We start from the raw sequence: 17,669 nt of genomic DNA on the forward strand, positions 1-17,669 counted from the left end.
AGACTTAGAAATAACAGTGCTTGATATTACAATTCATAATTTATACTTGATATATTTTAATTAACAACAAGATTTTAATATGTTTAATATGCTCATAGAAATATAGTTTTAAAGATGAACATATAAATATTAAAACAATTCTATAATACCAAGGAATAAGCATCAGATAAAGTATGGACTTTAAGTGACTACAATGTGTCAGGACAGACTCACTCTCAGTAACAAACATCCCACTCTGCTGAGTGATGCTGATAATGGGGATGCTCTGCATGCAGGGGAACATGGAAAATGTCAGTGCCTCCCTTTTATTTTTGTGGTGAAAAAAAAAACTGACTTCAAAATAATTCTTAAAACTTAGTTTTACAAAAATAATTGTAGCATTCTTGGAGAAACTAGAAATGTGTTCTTTAGAGATGGTGAGAGGAACATGATACCAAATTTAGTGAGCTAATGTGACTGGTGCTTACAAATATATGCTCTGTTTTCTAGACAGGATTCAGAATGGAAGTTGTGTGTGTCATAATTCCAATATACACAATTCTTGTCCAACTCTGAAGTTTTTGTAAATCTGAAATGCAGAAATAATAAATCATTAATCTGAGGATATATAACTCAATATTTAAACAAACAAATATTTACAATAATATTTACACAGTAAATCTGAATATTTCTTAAAGTTTTTCTAAAAAAACACTTAAATATTTCTTCACATACTTTTTACCCATTGCCTTTTGTTTCTAAGATTAATTCCTGAATTGAAAGCATGAGAGAATAACATATGAGTTCTGAAGAAACTTACAGTTCAGAAGAGAGAGTTGTGCCAATTGTCCACACCCAAGAATTAGTATTATTTCTCTGGGACAGTCCAATCCATGGATGTATTTTGAAAATGTTCAAAAAATTCTATGAAAAAAAATGTTATGAGAAATTAAGTCAAATTAATTTGTACTGGTGAAAGCAATTAAAGTGGCTCCCAGTTAGAGGGGGAGGTGACAGCTAAGTAAACTGCACAGCCCACCAACATCTGATGACATTAGTGAATAGGCAATCAGCCACTTCCTGAGGTCCAGGAATTCTTGGTCACCCCACCCATCTGGCCCAGCATATCCAACACCCAAAGATCAGACAACCTTGTGTGAAAAAATTAAGGACTCTGAATTAATGTGGAACACCTCAAGAATCACCTCATTTGAGGCAACAGCTGCAGCAGAACCAACAATATTATAAACAAATGGTCAAAGAAACAGGTAAGTCTCTGAAACAGTCCATATCTCCTCCTACAAAACTCAGCGAACAATGTGAAAGGAATACAGGTTAATTCTTAGTGGCTGAATTAACAACATTACTCTCCAAAAGCCAGCCTCTGAGTAAGAGAAAGAGTGTTCTGAATGAGTGGGAAGCCTGTGCCAGAGCATCTGGTGGAATTCCTGAGGAGAGCTCAAAGAAAGGAATCTTGTGTTCTGGAAAAGCTAAACTCACCCTCAAGGTCAGGTGCAAGTTGAGGGAATTACAGAGGATGACCTCCACCTTATTCATGAGACAGTCTTCTCCTAGGTAACTGTAAGCTGATATTCTGGATACTAGTAAACTTTTCAAAAGTCTGGGAATGATAATTCATGAGCAAAGAGGTGTGATGGCATAGAAGCCACAGTTGAAAATGCAGGGGTGCATGTGCAAGAAGCCAACCAGCACCATCAAGGGTGGCAGAATATCAGAAAGAGACCCCTGCATGTCTGTGAGATGCACAAGACTTTTAAGAGAACTACAAATCTACAACTGTGCTACCATGGGAGAATAAATAAAAGTATAAACCTTTATATTTTATTTTATGAATTTATTCAAGTTTCAATTGATTTAATTTTAGAGAGAGAGGAAGAGAGGGAGAAAGAATGGGAAACATCAATTGGTTGCCTCTCTTATGCTCGATCCCGGCCCAATCCTGCAATAACACAGGTGTGTGCCCTGACTGGGAATCAAACCCTGTTGGGAACTGCCCTGCCTGGTATCAGAAGCTATAACCCCCACCTAGGCTAAGACTAAGGGAACGCCCTTGGAACTGTAAGCCAGCAAGGAGACAAAAGCTTATCTCCCTGGCAGGAGCACTGCTTCACTGCTTCTTCAGTTATGAATACAAAACTGAACCCCAAAGCTTGGTTGGTTAGCGAAAGACGGGTAAGATTCCCCAAGGGGGGAATGATCTAAGACAGGCACGATCACATGGGAGGCCCTCAAAAGAAGGACTTTGGGGGCTACAGCAAAAGAGGGTGATGGACCCTCGCTCCTCGGCTTTGATATAGCCTGAGTTCTCATTTCTGGGAGAAAATCTCCTTCTCTCTTGGTTGCCTTAGTTCCCTTGCTCCACCTAAGCCTGAAACAATGACAGGGTGGTGCAGCTCTGTGCTGAAGAGGGCGGATTCCCCCGGTGATCAGGCCTAAGAAAGAACATGTAATTTACTGTGAAACCTTCTTTGTTTAGAATGCTCTCAGTTCAATGATAAGAGTCCAAGGAGGAAGTTAGTTTGTTCCTCAAAGTCTTACAACTCTTTGACTCTGACTCAAAATAGGCCCTCAGACTTCCTTGTTTTCTACTGTTTGATCCTTACTTCCTAGCAATGAGTAATGAGCTTTTACCTGCATTCTTATGCAAATGAAACCAATAAAAAGCCTCTCTGGAGGGGTAATAGCGCACTCACCCCACCAGGGAGGGTGGCCATGGCGCTCTCCAGGAGAAAGGGTGGCCAAGCGCTCCCCATGTGAGGAATGGCCCTGCTGTTCCTATTCCCCCACAGGACCTGGTTGTCTCTGTGTATGTTTTTCTTGAGTTTCGAGGAGCCATCCGCAGCGTTCCATGATTATTGCTGGCCAGTGACCCACGCATCAGAACCCATAACATTTCCTTTTACGAAAGGATGTCCAACTAACTGAGTGACACCAGTCAGGGCAAACTTTACATTTTAAATGACATATTATAATTCTTGCTTCTGGCTTTTATTTGTATAATGAGAATTTGAATGCAGGTTTTGTTAATATTGAACATTGAGAAAGATTTTGGACACTAATAAATTGGCCATAGAAAAATGTGACAATGATATTTTCAGATAACTTATTTTGAAAGTAACTTTTAAAAAATTGTTTTTTCTTTACTGTTGACATTCAATATTGTTTGGACCTGTGTATAGCTTGAGAGGTGACCACCCCCAAGGATTTGGAGCTTGTCTGACACCATGCATATTTATTAGAATATTGTTGACTATATTCTCCATGTTGTGCTTTGCATTGTTGTGAATGATTTTATAACAGGCAATTTACAAAGGAACTTTTTCATAAAGTTTCAAATTACTCAAGCTTTGAAGCTACTCTTAATTTTCATACATAGGTAACCATTTTTATCATTCTTCATTAAAAAATAGATATGTGGCAAGTAACTCACTTCCTTTTTCAAATAAATGTTATTGTTTGTTTTGTTTCTTTATTTTTATTGATGAAAGAGAGAGAGAGGGCAATCAGTTAGTTGGTCCACTTATTGACATTCCTTGGGAGCTTCCTGTATGTGCGTGATGGGGCATCAGCCAGCTCCCTGTGTGTATTCGGATGATGCTCTAACCAGTGGACCTACCAGGACTGGGACTATACTGATGTTTTAACATTCTAATCATAATATGGAGAGGCAATATATATGTTATAGGTTGTATTTTATAGTGTTCTTATATAGCAGTTTGAAAAAGGCAATGTTGTGTATAGCAAGCTATGAGACTTCAAATGCAATCAAATAAAATATTAGGTACCTAAATTATATATTTGCAACCTAAATAAAGATGATTTTAAAAATGATAAACCAATACAGTTATTTTTCTAGGTTAGAGTGATACAATTTATAATATACTTTTATATATTGGACACATTAAGAAAATGTATTTCATGATTAGGTGAAGGGACAAATATAACAATTTCATACCTCTGAAGTTTGATCAAAGAGTAAACATAACATGAGCATTTATTATTGGAGAAAGTAGCTAGAGATTCCAATAAAAATAGCGCAAATGTGTATTCTTCATGTCTAAGAATGCTCCCATGTCTCCCCTAATACCCATCTCAGTTCCTGAGTAAGAAGAGTAATTCTTACTGTTTGGGAAACACTGAAACACCACTAGTGTAGCCACAGGAGAAGTCTGTTTACTCTGGGAGTGGTGGTTAAACTGCCCACTCCTTTTTCAGGTCAAAGTGCTGAATTCACTAGGTTAAAAATGAAGATGAGCACCCTTTTTCTCATCTGTGTCAGCACAGTGCCAGCTATAAACAGGAAGGTACTCAATATGAGAGCACAGTACAAAGGTGATATTAACTCTCTACACCTACTTGGTTGGTGGGAAAAATATTTGCACTGTGTAGAAGAAACAAAGATAATCTGATAAAAATATAGGTCAAAGTTAATTCAAGAACTGATTTTAAAATTGTGAGTACTTCTTTTCAAATACACACACACACACACATCAACTAGAAGAAAATGGAGCCATACTGACTTAAGGTATTTGAATACATTTTTACAAATCATTGGTTGCCAAGTAAGCTATGCAGGCCCAAGGGGAATCCCAGTAATTGACCCTAAAAATAAAATAAGAGCAAGAATTTTAAAAACTGAGTAAGCACACTTCAAAGGAGATGATTCTACAGTAACAGTTTACTGAAGTAACAAAAGTATAAATCTAACAGGCATGTAGGAGGATCCATGTTTATTGTACTGTTATTGACAATGTGGACTTACCCAAATTTTAAAACCATGCAATGAAACTAAAGATATCTTCCATACTCAGGGGGACAAATCAGCCATACAAAATATCTTTCACTGGGATAAGACGATGGATTTCTTATATAAATATTTAATACTACTTATTACAAATATATATTAACCTAAAATGTATTTTAAAAACTATTTTCAAGTAACTCTATGGAAATATGATGGCAGTGACTGAACAATTAGGGAAATAAAAACTGTATGGATGAATTCAATAAAATTATCAGTTGAAATATCATTATCTACAATACAAAATTCAATACATTTACATAAATGTTGAGATGTAGAGGAAAGAATTGATGAAATAAAGATGGAGTGACAGAAATAATTCATGAAGGTAGAGAGAAAGAGATAGAAAAATTAATGGAATCTCGGAGACCTTTATAGAACTTTATCAGTAAAACCAACTTAGGTGTAATTATTGCCGATGAACAAAAAGAAAGACAAAAGAAGACAAAACAATTTTTGAGACACAATGAATGATCATCTTCTTAAATATTATGTTAAAATATATAGACCCATGTACACATAGTTGTTTATGTAGAAAAGGTTATCTGTGATGAATTATGCTGTATCAACTAGGTAATGATGCAGAAAAGAAAAAACTTCACCTCTACCACACAGCATCACAAACACAGCATCACAAAAATACACATTCTCAAAGTATTATAAGCCTAAAACTAAAAGTTCATCAGAAAGTAAAAAGATAAACCATAAAGAGTAATGCAGTAGATTATCTTCATGGACTTTGATCAACTTGTGAAATATGTCCAAAATAATCACCAACATCTAAATAAGATATTGGACGATGGTAACATCAATAAATCCTGGCCATTAAAAAACTCCAATAGGAGAAGAAAAATATAATTAAAAGTCAAGAATGCCATTTGCATCTCGCAAATTCAAAAAAGAGTCTTATGAAAAATATAACTACTTCTAAGAATGAAAATAACAAGTAATATACAGGAGAAATGGTCAAGAGACATGAATGGGCACTTTTCATTCTCACAGTACAGAAATTCATAATGAATGGTGCTCTAAGACACGTGCTCAGTTGATCAGTATGAGAAAAATACCCATTAAAGCCATAATGATGGTTTTATATAATGATCAGAGCTGATGGCATTAAAATTTCTGGCAGTACTAAGCTTTGGATCATGAAACTATTGGATATAATGTGTATTTATACAACAAAGTAGAAAGTGCAGGAATAATTTACATACACATATATTTTTGACCCTGCAATTTCATTCTAATGCAAAAAGGCCATATATTTTAATTATACACATACACCATTAGAAAAACTATATTTATAAATTATTATTATACTATTATAAACATAACAGTATATCAATTTATATATTATATGTATTATTGTATATAAACTATTATAAATATGACATATTTGGAAAAAGACATACACAAAGATTTTTATTAAATAATTACTCATAGCAACCACATGTTAAAAATATCTCTATTCTGAGCAGAATGGATTACAGAATGTGAGATATGTACAATATAGCAGTGAGAAGTAACAAACTTCAGGGACATTCAATAATATGAGTTAATTGAAAAACAGTCATGTGGGAGGTAACAGAGACATGTAAAATGCATTATGAATGATTCCCATTATATAAAATTCGAAATTAAGAAAAGACAATTTATGATATAAAATATAGGAACAGTGGTTGAGTGAGGGGAGAGGAGAAGTTGTGAGAAAGTGCACAGGAGCGGGCTGGCAACATCTACTTCATGACCAATTTCAGTCTGTGTAACACACACAATCACATCTATAGTCTCCATGATGCTTGATACAATTAAGTAGCAAATTTTACTTTAGGAAAAAAAGCATTTATAGAAGCATGATTGTGTATGAAAATCAAGAACTGAAAATTATCTAATACACATTAAAGGCATAAAATATGAATCAAATATAGATTCAAACAATAAAATACTAACAGTCTTTACAATAAATTACAGATATATACAAAAATATGAATGAATTCCATAGAAATATAAAATAAAATGCTCTTTCAAATAAAATGTTGGAAACATTAAAAATCTTACCATTTCTTCCTCATTATCTATGTAGATCAGGTTAGAGTTCTTAGAAGCACAGGCCATCAGACTCTCATTCCATGTTTTTACTTCAGCGCTGATGTAATAGCAGTTGTTGGAATACATTAACCACTCTGGTGGACATCGACCACAATGATATGCTGAGGAAAGATTATGTATTGTCATCAAAGAATGATATGAATTGTAAAATGAAAATTAATTTCTGTATTTGCACAGGTATAGACAAATTAGTGCACAGTATATGTAAATACCTTCACAGACTTGCATATATAAAGCATAATACACTCATACATACTCACAGAGAGGGGACTGCCCCTCATTCCCTAATTTATGTGCCCATATTAAGCAAACACACAAAAAAAAATCCACTTTCTATATGTCCTGAATGTCACTGACTGAAACCGCATTTTTAGAAACCAAAGTTATCTTTCAACCAACTGGCAAAAATGAGTACGATAAATTAAATTAATATTTCTTTATATTTTTGAATAAACATACACTTTTCTATATTCATTATTTATATATATTTATCCCTGTGTTATAATTTATGTTCCCCCACTAAAAATATAAAACCTATAAATTTTGATTGTGTTAGAGACAAGGTAGGAACTGTATTAATATCAGAACATAGAAAATAATTAGGTACCTTTCTGGTTCCCTGTTGTCTCATTCCCTGTCTTGTTCCTTCTCTGGCTTGCTGTTAAAATAATATATAATTTATATTATGTACATGAAAGAAGAATTATTCTTTACCAGTATTACATTAGCTAGAGAAGAAGTAATTATTACAAAAATGTAATGGTGATCTACATAAATTAAAATACTTTTGTTTCTTACTTTGAAATGTGGTATATAGTCCAGGATTATAATGGCCTGGAATAAAATTGATTTTAAAGAAAAATTAATGAAGCTATGATAATTTGGGAGAAAACATTCAAAAGTCTTAAGTATCAAGCTCCACTAATTCTTACACTATTTGGATTAATCAGTATGAAGAATTTATTTGTATTTCTTAATAAGGTGTCCTAATGCATGCCTTGAATTATAACATAAGAATATCTCTGGATATGTGGGATATATAAGTATATATATAAACTATTTTTTGACATTTTTATTTATTATTTATTGACTGTGGTTCAAATACAATTGTCTCCATTTTCACCCCATTTAGGCCACCGATCTCACCCATTTCCACCTCCCACCCTCAAACTTATTCCCTTTGGCTTTGTCTATGTGTCCTTTATACCTGTTCCTTGATGGCCTTCCCCTATTCTCCCCCATTATCCCTCTCCCCACTCTTCTTTGGTTACTGTCAGTTTGTTCTTCAATTCAATGTTTCTGGTTATCTTTTACTTGCTTGTTTGTTTTATCCATTAGGTACACTTATAGCTGAGATCATATGGTATTTGTCTTTTACATCCTGGCTTATTACACTTAGCATAATGCTCTCCAGTTCCACCCATGCTGTCACAAAGTGTAGGAGATCCTTCTTTCTTTTGGCTGAATAGTATTCCATTGTGTAAATGTACCACAGTTTCTTTATCCACTCATTTACTGGAGGCCTTAGGTAAGTTCCACAACTTGGTTATTGTAAACTGTGTTGTTATGAACATTTGTGAAATATATTTGCCAATGTTATCTTGACAAAGGTTTGATCTTCAAAGCATATAAGGAACTCACATGACTCCACTCCAGGACAACACACAACCCAGTTAAAAAGTAGGCAAAGGACTTAAATAAACTACTTTTCTAAATAATAGTTATTTATCCCCTGGACAAATTCAGAATAAGAATTTTGCACTTACTCTAAAGGCATACTTTGAAATGAGAGTTGTATTTTCTAATATGGAACTGTTTGGAGGCACTGATGTTCATGGCAGTGATGAACATCATGGCACTGATGGAGGCAGTGATGTTAACAGTGAAGAGTTTCATATAATCTTACAATTATTTACTTACGTTGATTAACAGCTCTTGTCACCACAGTGGTCATCAGGACAAAACAGATGACCCCTAGGGTCCCAGCAATGACCTTCTCTGGAAGTGAAGGGGATGCTGCAGGGAGGGAAATGGAAACACTGAGAAAGGAGGGATGGAGACAATTGTTTGGATGGTTTACACACAGAGAATCATGTACAGACACTTGTACCCCAAGACCATATCTACCACTGTAATCTTCCTCTCAGAATATACAATGCATTTTCACTAAATATAATGCTCTATGAGTTAATGGTCAAAGATTACAGCCTACAACAATGTCTGAATGAAATTAGTCCACAGCTTCTATCTGAGAATACCACATTCCAACTTCAAGTCCTGATCCTGAAGATGAAAAAATATGTGAGCTTATCCCCTTCTCTTACCCACACCTCTGCACCCAGCTGCACATCCAAGAACAGTTATACGGTGTCTGTCGAATGTGTTATCTTTGCAGTGGTCATTCTTGTCACTCCCTCGAAGATCCTGAGAAGCATTTTGAAGATTTAAATCTGCATAGGTTAGTTCCTGCTCAGTTCCTGGAATGGAGCCTTTAGTGCCCTCAGGTTTTATGTGCTGTCTCTTTGCATCCTTAACCCGATTCAGTTCTGCGTAGGTTACTCTCTGGTCACTCATCTCTGCAGCTGAGTGGTGGCTGAGACTGTGCTCTAGAATGTGTGTGCTCACATATAAGTGACACACATACTGAAGAGATCCCTCACAGTGACACTGGGCAGGGTACAGGGTGAGTATCTGGCTCATTTCCCAGTTAAGAACCTGATGTTGTGCTTATAGATTTCTTAGATCTTTAAACAAGTGCCTCATGGTAGATACAATTTTTAAGATATTCTACATTTGACAATATATTATTTGCTTGAGCAATAAAAAGCTGTATGTTAGCGATGAATAAAATAATTTCATAAATAACATCCTTGTTAATTTAATCTCAGATTCTACAGAAATATTGTAACATTAGAATGCTAGTATGAAAAATAAAATGCAATATTAGATAAAAGAGACTCACAATATTTATGATAAATTGGAAGTTGAATAATGATTAAAGACTGAGTGCCCTCAAAATGGGGCACTAATCATGTTGGCATATCTAGTAATTTTCTGACTAAATTTTTATTTAGTGACATACATTTATTCATTAAAGAGGATGAGCTGTTAGCAAATGATCTTCTATTATGAATAAAAATGTTTCATATGTTAAAAGATCTTTGTCATGCTAAACTTATTCAAGACTTAAACATATTGAAAACAAAGTGATATTTTTAAACACTTATGTTACAGAAGAAATTGGCAATTGAGTTAAAGACAAAGATATAAAAGCATAAAATGTAAAATAAATGTGTAGATCATTTATATTAGAACACTGTTGTTTCAAACTTCCAGAAAGTTCTCATGCATGTTAAACTCAGGGCACCTTCAGTTGTGTGAGCCACAGTAATGAATCAGATGGTGCAATTTAATAATTCAGTCAACGGGCTCTGTGGCTAGTGAGTTGTAGAATTAATTCTGGCTTTGAAATTGGAAATGTATGACTTTTACAAAGCAACTTAGTGTCTAGCAACATAGTTTACTAATATAAAGTGGGAATAAAAATATGTATACATAATACATGTAAAACTTAATATTTCACCCCTTTTAAGCTCTCCAAAATATTTTAGTTATCCTAATATAATTTGAACACAGTTTTTATCTTATTTCTGATACATACCACTTGAATGCTGTAGCTTAATTCATTATTCAAAGTGTCTATCAGTGTAGTATGATCTCTAGCAATGGAGACTCAATTTTTAAATAGTCTTTTGATTGTTTATAATTAAGATTCAGTTAGAATTTTATGACAGTACTTCATCCTGATTTTTATTGAAAGCCAACTGCATTTATTTAATCTAATTAAGTGGATAAAATATTATGTTTGACTTCTATAATTAATAGAATTTTTTTCAACATCTCTTTTCAGAGGCTGGGCTAAAGAGAAAATAATAATTATATCTATATTGATTATAAAATCAAAAAATAGCTGTTCCTTTTCATATTCTTATACGATTTTTACTTCAAATGGTTTTGATTAACATACTCAATTATTCTTGTGTATATACAATTGAGTAATTGTCTACAGGCAAGAATTTGAATAGTTCAAGATATCCTTCAACATATTTCATATTTTATTCTTGACATTTTACTCTAAATTGTTTAAATAAAATACCAACATTCTCTTTGATTTGATTGTATATCAATTGTACCTCACTGATATGACATCTTATGTTGTAATCTCCCCCTACATGAGATGGGCTAAGACAGAGACAGGAGAGGGCAGACACACACATACCTTCTGAAGGCCAGAAAGTCCTGCATCCTTTAGTGGGAGACCAGCTAACTCTTGTAAACAAACAATCTCTGTGGTCTTCACAGACTGACCTGTGGAGGCTCAGAGTGAGGCATGAGTTCAAAAAGCAGATTTGTCAATAATGTGTCACCTAATGTTTGAAGAGGAAATTCTTACACTGGGTCTATTTTGAACAGTGTGTATCTCATCACACACCTCCAGATTCTCGGAGTCTTTGGGCTGGTAGTGTACATTCAGGTTGTTTTTTGGCAAATGTATCTGGAAATTGTTTTCTTAATCTGAAAGGTTTTAGGGGACAAAGACTGGACCACTTATGCTGTGAGCTTACTTCCATCTTAATCACAGACTCTGAACTCTTAGGCCTGGTTAAGAATATCTTGTATGTGTAAATTCTACTCCTAGACAGGGTTATTTAATTTTGCCTTTACATATTTCTCTTTCTTATATTCTCATTATGGCATTTCTATTACAATGGAAACAATTTTAAAATCATAATTCCATAAAGAATAGATATTTGATGATACTTGTTGGCAATATTCTGAAAAATCACTACATTTTCACTGCTATGGTAACTGTCACAATCACTAATCCCATACTTTTTCTCCATTTCTTGCCTCAGTTCTTAAGATTCCTTCATTCATTTTATTGTTAGTACCTGTTATTTAGATTTCCCTTGGTAAAGATAATATCTCTGTGAAAGATAAAACATTAAATGATATTGAACTATAGCACTATGGCAGAGATTAAATTGTTATGTAAGTACTAATTACATTTTTGTTGATTCATTTTCAAATCACTACTAATTGTCTGTAATTTAATAGGAATACTTCTTTTAAATGACAAAAGCACAAATCTAACTATGTAGGAGGGAAATAAAAGTAATTTAATGTTTTTCCTTATTAATAAGATGGGAAAGACAGAAAAAGTGGCCTTCTGGAAGACAATTTAAATGACACATGAGCATCAAAAGGAACAAAAATTTACTGCATAATGTTTAATTTGCACATACTGCAAAATGATTATCACAATAGGTTCAGCTAACATCCACCTTCTCATAGAGTAAGAATTAAAAGAAATAAAGAATATATGGGTTATTCACAGCATTTGTGTTACCCAAATACTAATCACATAGTAGATGTCTCTGTCATTATACCAGCGATATTCTACCTTTCACCTCTCATGGCACAATTAACTAATTACTAAAACTCTGTGGCACACCAAAAAAGTATTTTTTGCTGATTTTAAAAAACATAGGTATAATTTTGATTGGCTTATGAAAAATACTACTACTACTACTTACTGTTTTTGCTTCAATGTGACTTTTTAAAATACCAGGCTCCTATAGTTGTATATAATGAGACCTGTCTGAGAAAAGTCCAGCCATTGTTAATGTAATGAAAATGGTTTGTGTGACATTATTGTAACACGGCAGCCAAGGATAGTGGACTGGAATGCACACGTGTGAACAATGACAACTGCAGTGTACTATTCAGTGGGGGCAGTAGACGCCACTGATTGACCATGTGTACTGTGTGGCTGTCACATTCAAAATGACTGAAGAAGTATAGAGCAATGAACCTACACCAAATTTTGTGATAAGCTTAAATATTCCTCCATGGAAACTACTGGATGATTGAGAAGGCTTTCAGAGATGATGCAGTGAGTGCAGTGCAAGCAAAAAGTGTGGCAGAAATGCTTCAAAGGTGGTTGAGTATCTACTAAAAGTAACCCATGTCCTGGAAGGTCTACAACCAACAAAACACCTGAGAATGCTGAGCATGTAATGTCTGCAATGAATAAAGATGGGGGACTGACAATGCAAGAACTAGCAACTTATCTGCGGATTCCAAAAACTACTGTGTCTTAGACTTTGTTTTATTTTAAATGTTCTTCAAGTTCAGTTTTCTGTCTTTTACTCCCATCCTAGACCACCCCCCCAGTGCTCCCCACCTCCATCACATTTGCACCCCCAGTTATTTTTTGTCCCTGTGTCCTTTATAGTTGTTCCTGTAAACCCTTCCCTTTTTCCCCTGAAATTCCCTCCCTTCTCCCCTCTGGTCACTGTCAGCCTGTTCTCTGTTTCAGTGTGCTTGGTTATATTTTGCTTGCTTGTTTGTTTTGTTGTTTAGGTTCCTGTTAAAGGTGAGGTCATATGGTATTTGTCTTTCTCCCTTCCTGATCAGCACTCAGTCAGCCTTCTGTGCACTCTCCCCAGGACTATCCTGGCCTCTCTCCCTGGGCTTTTGCTGTGGGATCCAGGCCTTCCTCAGACCACACTCTTCCCCGAGTTACAAGTGTGGGCTCCTGGCCTTTTTCAGAGTGCACTCTCCCCAGTTTGTTAGCCCACGCCCTTGGCAAGGTGGCTTCAGGTCCCATGGGTTCTGGCAAGGACTCTTCCCAGGGCTACAAGAATGCAGGCTCAGGCTTCCACACTGCCCAGCTGGGTGTGGGGGAGGCCAGAGTGACTGCTGGAGGAGAATTCCCCAAACGTTGTCTCTTTCTTCACTTTTGCTTTTTGAGAAATTCCTCCTACTCAAGCCTGCCCCCATGTACAGCAGACTGGTGTCCCGCACAGCCCAATTCTCCAGCCAGACTTGGGACTAACTGGATCAAAGCCCATTAAGGCCCGACTCTCAACTCTCCCCAGTGGGTGTCCACAGACTCCCTGGGTGCTCACAGCCCCTGTGTGTTGGTCACTTAGTCCTTATTCCCCTCTTGCAACTTCAAGCAACCAGGTCTCTTCAGGTACAGCTCAAACCTCAATTTGCTGGGGAGGGAGCAGCCAACTCAGCTCTCTCCCAAGTACCTTGTGGCAGAACCAGGGAGTGCTGGGCCTGGGGCTGCAGCCACCCTGGTTGCTGCACTGGTCCCTGGGACCATATTGTACTGAAGTACTCTGCTTACCATCTGTTTTTTTCAACATCCGCTACAATTTTTGGTCTTTTATTTTCATATATGCTCAGGCATTGTTGGCTGTTTGTTCTGTTCCTCCATAGATCAGCTAGGATTTTCTCCCATGTGTACGAAAAAGTGGAATCTGCTCCCTCCTACATCACTGCCACCTTCCTCCTCTGTGTCTTAGATTTTGATGCAGGATCTTAGCATGGGAAAATCCCTTCAGTGGCCTCTGCTACCTGAGCAGAAGGAACATCGTGCTCCACTTGCTAATGATTGATTCAAACTGAGACCAATGAACCAGAATTTCTCAAGATGGTCAAAATTGGAGATGAAATATGGGTGTGTGGCTGTGATCCAGAAATGAAGGCCCAGTGGTCACTATGGAAGTCACCTGGTTCTCCAAGCCTGAAGAAGGCACAGCAAAGTTGCAGCAAGGTCAAGACCACATTAACTGTGTTTTTTCATTGGGAAAGTGTTCTGCATTATGAGTACAACCCTCAAGGCTAAACAATTCATGAGGAGTACTGCCTCAATATCCTTTGTCATTTGAAGGATGCAATAGGACAAAAGCAGCAGCAGCTATGGGTTTCTGGTGATTTCAGCTTCATCACAACAGCGTGCCTGCTCATGCATCAGATCTGGTGCAGACTTTTTTTGGTGAAACAAATCACCCAGGTGACTCAGCACCATTATAGCCCAGATTTGGCACCCTGCAACTTCTGAATATTTCAATAACTAAAATCACCTTCGAAAGGGAAGAGATTTCAGACCATTGATTAGATTCAGGAAAACAGAACTGCACATTTGATGAAAAATCAAAGAAAGAATTTTGCAGAGTATTTTGAACAGTGGAAAAGATGCTGGGAGAACTGTGTGAGGTCCCTAGGTACATACTTTGAAGCATATCAAGACATCATTGTCATTTGTACAAGATTTCTTATATCTAGTATCTTCCTTAATAAGTGTCTCTATTTTTCATATTACATGGCTGGATACTTTCTGGATTTCTGTACCAGGAATTAACCAATCAGACACAAGCTTATTATGAGACATGATCAAGAAGTTAAACTCTGTAATGACCTGTATATTTATTGTTGAAGGAAGTGCATTGACACAGGATGGATAATGTTGTGTTGGTTTGTTGGGAACCGCCCTGACTGGTATCAGAGGCTGAAACCCCCGCCTAGGCTAAGGCTAAGGGAACGCCCTTGGAACCCTGAGCCGGCAAGGAGACAACAGCTTATCTCCCTGGCAGGAATGCTGCTTCTGCTGCTGAACCCCAAAAAGCTTGGTCGGTTAGCCAAAGACGGGTAAGATTCCCCACGGGGGAACAACCCAAGCCAGGCATGATCACTTTTGGGAGGCCCCCCCAAAAGAAGGACTTGGGGGGCTGCAGCAAAAGGGGGTGATGGACCCTCACTCCTCGGCTTTGACAAAGTCTGAGTTCTCAGCGTCCGGAAGAAAATCTCCTTATCTCTCGGTGGCCTTAGTTCCCGCGCTCCACCTAAGCCTGAAACAATGACAGGGTAATACAGCTCGGTACTGGGAAGTGCGGATTTCCCGGGGTGATCAGGCCTAAGAAAGAACATGTAAATTACTGTGAAACCTTCTTTGTTTGGAATGCTCTCAGTTGAATGAGAAGGGTCTTAGGAGGAAGCTAGTTTGTTCCTCAGCCTTACAGCTCTTTGACCCCCAACTCAATAGACGGGCAGAGTTCTTTGTTTTCTATGGTTCCTTCCCCTGAATGAGTACTGTACTTTACCTGAATTATTATGCAAAATGAGCCTAATAAAAGCAGGTATGGACGGTGGATCGGGGCGCTCCCCACTAGGGGGGGTGGCCAGAAACTAGTTTGTCTCTGTGCATGTTGTTATTTCTCGCGTGTTTATTGTCGAGCCATCCACAGCATTCCGTGGTCACTGCTGGCCGGTGACCCACGCGCAACATTGGTTGTTGTCATTTTTTACTTTGATAATCTAAGGGAAAAGAGGTCAGTGTCCCTGACTAAACAGTCAGGTATTGCATCTTTTAAAGATTCTTGTAGCACTTCTGTTCAAAATTGCTGAGAAAGGTTGTTGTGGTATTACAGTGCTTGTTTTCAACTCTCCTTTATTCATGAACTTCCTGGAATTAAATCATTGGATGGAATGCAGCATTAAAGTTACCTATATGATCACCACAGGTTTACAACCTTTGCAGTATCATGTTCATGAAATGAAAAGAAAGACACAGTAACTTCCATTTATAATGTCCTACCAAAACTCTTCAGCAAAAACCCTTTCAACTCTCTACCTCTAACCACTGACATGGTCTGTTCCTGACACCCTACCATGGACATTGTCATGACTCAGTTGTCTAACATCATCAAAAACTAATAACCCTCTATCTGACATAGTCACAGAAGGTCACCACCAACCTAATGCTATGTCCCAATCCCTATGTCATTCAAGTCAAATCGTATCATCATGTAGGCATTTTATCATCTCACATCATCATGTGGAAAGGAGGATGAGTACAGCACAGTAAGATATTTTGAGACAGAAAGAGACCACATTCACAAAACTTGTGTTACTTTCTACTGTTATAATTGTTGTGTTGTTACTGATTATTATTGTTAATCTCTTAATGTGCATAATTCATAAATTACTTTATCATCGGTGTGTACATGTAGGAAAAATATAGTACACAACAGGGTTCAGCACTTTCCATGGTCTGAGGCATCTCCTGGGAGTCTTGTAATGTACACCCTGCAGACAATGGGGAAACTACTGCGTATCTTCACAACAGGGTTAGCGATAGTCATGTTGTACTTACATCGTTAGTACGTATTTGTTTTAGAGCTGAACTTTGACTTTTTGACCACCTTCCTTTAATCCATTCTCTGCCCAAATCCTTACTTTTGGAACCACTAGTCTGATCTCTTTTCATATAACCTGTTTTTTGTCATTTTTGGATTTTACATATGAGATCATACAGGATTTTGTGACTATAGCTTTATAGTATAGCTTGAAATCAGGAAGTGTGACACCCCTGCTTAGTTCTTTTTCCTCAGATGTATTTGATGATTCAAAGCCTTTTGTGGTTTCATATATGTAGGAGTGTTTTTTTTCCACTTCTCTAAAATCTGTCTGTGGAATCTTGATAGGGATTGCATTGAACCTATAGATGGATTTTGGTAGTATTGGCAATTTAACACTATTATTTTTTCCAACAAATGAACATGGAATAGCTTTGATTTATCTGTGTCTTCAATTTCTTTCATCAATATCTTGTCATTTTCTGCATAGAGATCTTTCATCTCCTTAGTTAAATGATTCCTAGTACTTTACTGGTCCTGAGTCTATTGTAAATGGAATTGATTTCTTTACTTCTATGGCAGAAATTTTGTTATTAATGTATACAATACTACTGTTTTTGTTGCAATATGTATTTTCTAGGCCCCATATTTTGAGTTTTTAATCATGGTAAATGTTCAATTTTTGTCAAATGTTTTTCTGCATTTATGGTAATAATCATATAATTCTTTTCTTTCATTCTGTTAATGTGGTGTGTCACATTAATTAA

At 36.5% G+C, this 17,669-nt stretch overlaps 1 protein-coding gene across 1 annotated transcript; it reads right to left on the reverse strand.

Moving 5' to 3' along the window:
* Positions 1–280: 280 nt before the first annotated feature.
* LOC123819395 (NKG2-A/NKG2-B type II integral membrane protein-like) lies at positions 281–9,484 on the reverse strand. The gene is made up of 6 exons (XM_045839735.1): positions 9,235–9,484; positions 8,831–8,926; positions 7,518–7,568; positions 6,860–7,011; positions 800–903; positions 281–568 (listed from the first exon to the last, which is right to left on the reverse strand). The coding sequence occupies exons 1-6, from the start codon at positions 9,482–9,484 to the stop codon at positions 448–450; spliced, it is 774 nt and encodes a 257-aa protein (XP_045695691.1). The 3' UTR covers positions 281–447.
* Positions 9,485–17,669: the final 8,185 nt, after the last annotated feature.

The sequence above is a fragment of the Phyllostomus hastatus genome, unplaced genomic scaffold (genome assembly GCF_019186645.2).
Source record: "Phyllostomus hastatus isolate PE091 unplaced genomic scaffold, TTU_PhHast_1.1 phas_contig_308, whole genome shotgun sequence".
Lineage (NCBI taxonomy): Eukaryota > Metazoa > Chordata > Mammalia > Chiroptera > Phyllostomidae > Phyllostomus > Phyllostomus hastatus.

Excerpts from the sequence above, each read along its gene's own strand:
- LOC123819395 (XM_045839735.1), bottom strand. The coding sequence starts at position 9,484 with ATGAGTGACCAGAGAGTAACCTACGCAGAACTGAATCGGGTTAAGGAT. Across the intron at positions 8,927-9,234 it reads AGCTGGGTGCAGAGGTGTGG|CATCCCCTTCACTTCCAGAG; the intron begins GTAAGAGAAGGG and ends CCCTCCCTGCAG. Across the intron at positions 7,012-7,517 it reads GACAACAGGGAACCAGAAAG|CATATCATTGTGGTCGATGT; the intron begins GTACCTAATTAT and ends ATCTTTCCTCAG.